Source organism: Pararge aegeria, chromosome 9 (assembly GCF_905163445.1).
Source record: "Pararge aegeria chromosome 9, ilParAegt1.1, whole genome shotgun sequence".
NCBI lineage: Eukaryota > Metazoa > Arthropoda > Insecta > Lepidoptera > Nymphalidae > Pararge > Pararge aegeria.
In genome coordinates this window covers 5382904-5390775 of record NC_053188.1, presented here as the reverse complement: position 1 = coordinate 5390775, position 7872 = coordinate 5382904, and the positions used below count along the sequence as shown (strand labels likewise).

General features: G+C 33.2%; 1 protein-coding gene and 1 non-coding gene across 2 annotated transcripts; one reads left to right on the top strand and one right to left on the bottom strand.

Moving 5' to 3' along the window:
- Positions 1 to 2807: 2807 nt before the first annotated feature.
- Positions 2808 to 2922, top strand: LOC120626638. Its single transcript, XR_005658868.1, has one exon. It is a non-coding gene; the product is annotated as a U5 spliceosomal RNA (small nuclear RNA).
- Positions 2923 to 3829: 907 nt separating this feature from the next.
- On the bottom strand, positions 3830 to 7454 carry LOC120626553 (signal peptidase complex catalytic subunit SEC11A). The gene is made up of 4 exons (XM_039894103.1): positions 7285 to 7454; positions 6943 to 7202; positions 5922 to 6099; positions 3830 to 4430 (listed from the first exon to the last, which is right to left on the bottom strand). The coding sequence occupies exons 1-4, from the start codon at positions 7330 to 7332 to the stop codon at positions 4380 to 4382; spliced, it is 537 nt and encodes a 178-aa protein (XP_039750037.1). The 5' UTR covers positions 7333 to 7454; the 3' UTR covers positions 3830 to 4379.
- Positions 7455 to 7872: the final 418 nt, after the last annotated feature.

Sequence of the window (7872 nt, the reverse complement as noted above, 5' to 3'; positions counted from 1 at the left end):
AATTTTGTAAAGTGGGTAAATAAGAAAACTTTTGACAACTGTGACTTTATATGTGCCAGATATTAAGTCAAATTAAGCAGCATTTTTCGAATGTACCAACATTTTTTTAATTATTTAATGAATAGTTTACGCGATATAAATAAAATTATATATGATTCACAGCCAATGTTTATGACATTGTGCCAGTCGGTATTTCGATATAAACACGCATTTCTTCGCATTTTTTAAGAAAATTCAAAACATTTTTTAAACTTATTCAATAACTTTTTGCCATTTTGTAGGTAGGGACATAATCCCATTGCTATAGAAATTTTAGGCCTTCTGATCAAAAAACCGCGATAAGTCGTTTTGGCAGTCCTCTCGTGATGTTAACCTGACACTGCCTATAGAATTCTGAAGGGACCGAAACAGGTAGAAATATGAAGGTGCAAGTTCAGGACTATACGGCGGATGCATTAACACCTCCCAGATAAACTCTCTTAATTTTTGCTGAGTGGCTAAAGATGTTTGAGGTCTAGCGTTATCATGATGAAAAACCACACCCCTTCTGTTGATAAATTCCGGCCGCTTTTCCTAAACTTGCTTTAATCTCATCAGTTGTTCGCAGGCGAGGTGCATCTTTGACATCAAAGTTTCCGGATTGAAAACGCTTAAACCAAATTTGTGCTACTGTCACAGACTAGTTCCCATAAACATCGCAAATTTTTTTCACGGCGGCGTTGCATTTTTACCTTTTTTGTAGTAAAATTTTGAAACGTATCGAATTTCTTCATTAGATTCACTCATCTTCACAGTACGAAAAACAAATAAAAATTACACATTTTCCTAATTTGAAGTTGAAATTATCTTCTTTAAAATTTAAACTTGTAATGATACCAAAACCAGCCAGCCAGCCAGCTTGTAATACGAGTAAATAGTATAGCAAAAATGATTTTATTACAAGTTCATACATACTACAATGCGAAAAGACTTTTTCCCCAACCTATTACTGCAGTCTTGTATGAGACTCAAACGATGCAAAGATATCTCCAGGAGTCGCGATCGTTAGTAAAAAGTAAAGGTGCTGTAAATAATCTTTTTCTAAGCTCCTTTGTTTAATTTCAAGTATGCTATGGTTAGAAATTTGAAATTTGGATAAGATTAACTTTGCAAACACACTTGGTGTTTAAAAGCCACATACTTGAAATCGGTAAAATTGGCACCAACCTTCTTTGGCTCTCGAATTAGAACAAAGAAAAATGTGTATCACAGTTTTTGGAAATTCCACCTTTAGCAGGGCTAGCACAGGCAGCATGGCTAGGATCGGCAGGAGACAATTATATCCCCGGAAAAGCAAAAAAATTATCTTCTCAATTATTAAGAAGATAATTTTTTTGATAACTCTCAAAATCGTAGGCTATTTTTGGTTAACGTGTCCACCCGCTAAAGCACGGGAATACGGGGAACGAGAATATTACCTCCGTTTATTATTACACATATATTATGTAGATATTATTTCCACTTGTGCGGAGAGTTGATAAAGCTAAGATAAATTTTTATCCTTGCCCCGGGGAGACAATTGTCTCCTGCCCATGCCAGCCGTGTTAAATAAGTTTTTATGAAACTCCTGCACATTTCAAGTCACATTGATGAAATTTTATATTTTGACTTTCGGTTCTGAATAAAAAAAAGTATGTGTTCAATATATATATTGCGAGCTGGGGGTTCAACGACTTAGAAAAAGAACACCTGATCTCTTGATACATGTAAACTTATATTTTAAAGAACTCCTGGTTTAAGTGTTTGTTAAAAGTCCCACTTTAATCGGAAGGTCTCTTACATTACCTTCTTTACAGTATAAAACTCTACGAAACGCGATTGTGACTCCCAGCAGAGCGGTTTTCTATCAAAAGAACTTCAGGTTATGTAATTTCCAAGAGAACCAAACTAAATTTCTAAGTACTTTTTGGTAGTAATTGCTAATGCTGCTCGCTATAATATCTTGACGATATTAGGAATACGCTTTAGGTTTATATTAAGCATCATCGTCTTTTATGATGTTACCTCGAAGGTCTAAGTAATGACGAAGCATATTCCTTTTAAACATCAGGCCAGATCAATGATCCGTATCATTATGGCTACCCCGGATCTAGAATGTGTCGATTTCGGATTTAATAGCAATCAATCTTGGTAGAATATGGGTGAAACTTCATAAGTAGCTACCTAACTAGCATCGATGATTTCGGTATACTTGTTTTTTTTTACTTGTCTCATATCTCATATAACCAATCTTTTTATTAGTGTTTATAGTAAATTTCATTATAAAAATATTATTTTTAAATTTTTTTTCACTCTTACTTGAGTTTATTTATTTTACTGTAGCTTTATATTGGTGAAAGAATTTTCAAAATCGATTCAGTAGATCCAGAGAATACCCCCCACGGTGTCACAAATTCACAAGCTCACAAACTTTACATCTTTATAATATTAGTAGAGACTATTTGCATAACACATAAGAAAAAAATTGTTTTCTAGACCATATTCATTTGATCAACAGATTAGGCAGATATGCCTGTATTTTGTTGAAATTAATGTTTAGTGCCACTTTAGATTATTATTATTTTTTTGTGGATATTTATTAGTTCAGATATTCCTAATAAGTTGGGTTTGTCAAAGGTTTACTTTAAGTGTATGGCTGAATAAACCTAATATACAACAGTTCTTAGAGTTCCCGATAGATGTCGCTCCTTTACACATTCGTAATTCTACATTGCGCTATGAAGATTTTTTCCCCTGAATATAAGTACTGTGGTGTCAAACATATCGATTAACTCTGGTTTCCCTTCAAAACGTACAAATCTTTCGCCTTTTACTAAAGATTTCCGTGGAGGGGAACACTCAAATGAGTCTTTACTATTTTTGATAGCTTTACATTGTAAAGCTCTATTATATTGAATACTCTTTTAAGCCTACAAACTTTATATCATGAATAAATAGTAAAAAAAACGCTTTTATGATGAAATTGTCTAAAGTTACTCTTACTCTTACGCATAACTTATCTCATCATCATATTAACCTATTATGAGAATTAAAAGGTCTCCTGCCACAATGAGAAGGGGTTAAGGCCGGTCCTTCACGCTGGCCCAGTGGGGATTGGTGGAGACCTTAATGAGAACTCTCAGGCATGCAGGTTTCCTCACGATATTTTACTTCACCGTTGAAGCAAGTGATATTTAATTGGTTAAATACGCACATAACTTACAAAAGTTAGAGGTGCATTCGAACTCGACCCCCCGAAAGCGAAAACGAAATCCTACATACAGGGCTATCACCGCTTTTAGTCTATATCTAATACTTAATCATTTTATTAAACAGAAGCTTTAAGTTAAATTTCTGGTCAAAAACCCTGTGCACGCCACTGAGCATGACCGGATATGACTTCATTGCAATTTACAATTTTTGATGATAGTCCAGTGCAGTATAAATTAAATTTTATATTTTTTTACCCCAATTGCAATTTTGGTACCCAAATTGTTTCTAGAATTTTTTATATCAACCCAAAATATTTATTAACAACTAAGTACTTCGATACTAACGCCGTAGAAATGATTTTTCATGCATGTGACTTTTTAATTTTCCATACTCCGCGATAAGCAGGAGGATCAGGAGTGATCAGTCCACAGTCCACACCAAAATTTATATTGAAATAAAAAACATTCTTAAATTATTTTCTTAAGTGTAATTTAATAAAAATGAAATCTATACAATATTTTTTTTAATTTATCAGTTTTTTTTCTTTAAGTAAACAACATTTCTGCTATCCAATGGTTTTATTCAATAAAAGAAAATGCAAGTCTTTCACAATTAATATAATATTCACTTCTTCTGCGTGCATCTACATTGTCGAATATGCCCCAAATACATTCACGAGGATAAATTTCCAAATTTGGTGTTGCATCTTTGCGGAACTCATTCATAACATGTTTAAACGAAGCGTGCACAAGTTGATACCATTGTTTTATAATTGGTTTTAAAATACAAAGCACTTTTCGCTCTACAGACACGAAAGAATGATCAGCAGATTCAGTTTCATAACGCACATTTGCATTGGTATTTTTCTTTATGGTGTAAAATTTTATAATAAAATAATAGAAATGCAAAAACAACAGGGCTAGTTAGGTAGAATTTTCAGCGCGGCGCACAGTTAATTCTATCATGTCATAGGGTGGCTACGGGCTGAGCCTTAACGCATGAAAAACGGGCACGTGCTCCATTGTGGAATATTTCGCAAACATCCATGTTCGCCAATGTGTAAGGCGCTTAGAAGTGAAAATTACATCTTTCAATCCGTTAAACACACAGATATCTGGACTCCCATCTTCCTTATCAGATCATGATATTTATTCCCTATGGACTAGCACATAGATTGCTAAACATCCCAGTACCGCAAACTGAAACAAAGTTGCAAAACATATAAAATACATAAGGGCAATAAATATTATTATCTTCAACTTACTAACAAAAGAATATTTTTTCTATTGGATTAGTAATAAATGAGATAAACTTGTTCAAAGACTCATACATACAAAGCTATGAATTATTCTTAATTTTATTGGGCCATAACAACCAAGTTTATGGAACAAAAAATTTTTTTTTTAAATTAATTTTAAGAAAAATATGTTGTTACTATATTATTTGAAACATAAATTATAGTACATTTATATGTATATATTATGTAGTGTATAACGGAAAAATTTGGAAAATCCAAAAGTGCATGCCTCATGGCGGGCATTTTTAGTTTTTGATAAATTATAATTAAACGACAGTACTTAGAACGCTAATATTAACTAGTAATCAGCACAGTGCATTTCTCTGCCACATACACAGACACACGGACATCCAAGAATGATTAGTTTTATTATTATTTACTATATTGAACAAGAATAATTGCTTATGAAATATATCTCATATGTGCTAGACAGATTATTTAACTTGATGTTAGTGCACTCATATTATCCTGTAAGTATTATACTAATAAAAAAACATTTAAGTTTTGAAGACTGGGTTTTTTGACATGTTGAGAGTAGAGCATCACCTCACGCTCCGCTTATGAGGCGTGCAAAAAAGTTTCAGGTGTATACATGCAAAATTCTGTATATATTCTGTTAATTTCCATTTATCACCATAAATTCTGGATAAATTGATTTGCAACAGCACAAAACAGTGTGCTAGTTAAAGTATGTCAGCAAATGGAACTTACGACTTTGTAGTGTATAAAGTAATTAAATTGAAAATAGATTTCATACTACTGTCCTTTTTTTATAAAATTTAACTCGTATTTTAATAATTTTAAAACATACTTTATATCAAAAAGAAACTTAAAAGGTTGTTTAAATTATAAGACGAGGAAGGAAAAGTAGGAGAATACCAAAGAGTTTATTAATTTGTCTACTGTCACTCAACTCAACTCTACTCAACTCTAATCTCTCTACTGTCAACTTGGAACTTACATTAAAACAATGTATGTTCCAAGTTCTTTAAATTTCTTTATGATTGGCAAGGGGCATTTATGATACAAGTGAAGCATAAAATTACAAAAGTGAAGTATAAAATTAATTTTGTAATTTTATGCTTCACTTAATGTAAATGCTTTGTTTCATCATTATTATTTTTGTTAGCCATATACATACATACATAGCACTACAAGTAAGCCCTTGACTGCAATCTCACCTGGTGGTAAGTGATTGTAGGGGCTAACCTTTTAGGAAGTATGGCAGTTATATTAAACACCTGATCAGTTTCTACGCAACGTAGAATGCTAAATTGCTTAGCAGCTTGTCATTGTCAGTAGGATGGTAACTAGCCACATCAAACTTAAAACCACAGTGCTCACTGCAGCACCAGGGAGACCAACTTAGGCACCTTAAACTTAGTATATTTACCTTAAACTTAGGATATTCATTCATATAAATTGTGACCATTCCTACATAAGGCAAAAAGCCTCTAGTCCGGCCCACCACATCCTTCTTTGTGAGCCAGAGTTGTCCCTGGGCATATAATCCTCTGTCATCTACACTATTATTGTCTCCTTTAGTTAAAAATTTAACTGTTCCATTGTTCCTGAAAAAATAAATCACATATCAATACTGATATTATAAATGCAAAAATGTGTTTGTTTGTCCTTTATTAAATAACTAATCCATTTGATTTTGGCATACACTTAGTAAAAAGGAAAAGGAAAGAGAAAAGAGAAGAAAACAAATGGTTCCTATCTCTCTCTCTCTCATCTTCTGGTTAGTCACCAATCCCCACACAATTGACTTAAATATCTGCACAGATTAATTTAAAGAGTTGCCAAGTCATGCAGCATAACTAATAGTTCCTTACTAACATTGATAAATAAAGATGTATGTTTGAAAATAGTTTTATTTATCTTTTGAAAATGTACTTGAATATAAAAAGTAAGGAAAGATAATTTACATAATAGTTTTGTCCTTATTATCTAAAGTAAAGTAAAATGTAGTAAAAGCGGTAATGTAGCCTATTTGTGACAGGTTAAGGAAAACAACGTTAACCCAAGTTGTTGTCTAAATAACTGAAAATGTCTAAATTAGGCCTTTACTTTAGGCAATTTATGAGAAGATGATCTGTTTGAGCTCTTTTCCAGCATGGCTAGTATGAGCATGGGAGACACTTGCTCCACAGGAAAAGGAAAGTGTATATCTTCTCCCATCGTTTTATTCACTCCCGGAGCAAGGGTGCACAGATATAAATAATATATTTGCAACATTAACATCTACTTTCCTGTTTACAAGCTTTCACAGGTGAACAAGTAACATTTATCCCTTAACAGTGGATATAACTAGGTGATACAATTTTTGGATCCTGCCTATGCTAGCCATGCTGCATGAGAAGAGAGAACCAGCGCCAAGTCACATTGGACATAATAATTTGGAAACTTACTTTTCATGCAGCTTCAAAACTCTGTGAACGATAGGAATATCGCGTCCCTCCACTTTGAAGACGACGATCTCGCCGACACGCACAGGTTCATCGGGATAGTTGGTCAAGAATAACAAGTCTCCTCTGTGAAACGCGGGTTCCATACTCCCGGAGAGCACCACCACGATTGGACTCTCGCTACCTGTTAGCACCATCAAGCCCTTCCATATCATCAGGGCTGACGATACTATCATACCAAAACTGAGCAGTTGATAAATAAACTGAAAAATAAATTGTAATCGTTAGAAAACAACCGGTATGTTCACGTCACCTCATTTTTAAACAATGATCAATGAAAACTACCTGTCTCTTGTTCATGCGCTTTACATCGTCGAATAATGCGTCTAACATTTTGGCAGATTTGTGTTGATTTTAAAAAATAAACTAAAATTATTGGTTAATCGCTCAAGCCAAATTGTAAAAAGAAAGGTGTTTTTCTCGACAGCTCAACAACACCACGTCAGATCGAAACTTCAAAATCTTAAGTCAAAACAACCTAAGGTTGTCCATAATCGATATTTTAATATAAATAACGAAACATCGATAAATTACTGGTGTTAAATCGCTAAGTTATCGCTGTTAACAAACACCATGTTATAGCAATAATTAAGAAGCCTTTTTAAAAGATTGTTTACTTTTAGAATCAACTCCAAAAATCCTTTATTAAAAAATATATCTTTAATATTGAATCGAACAACCCTAAAATAACCATAGAGTCCATAGATAGTATAAACTTCGGTATATTATAAACATATTTTATAATTATTTATTATACTCCCAGAGTAAGCGAGCAAACAAACAGAAGGCATCTATACCTTTATAATGTTCCTTAAGTATAGTTTCAAATAATCGGGAACGACGACGACTTAATAATTTTTAAACTGATCCAGG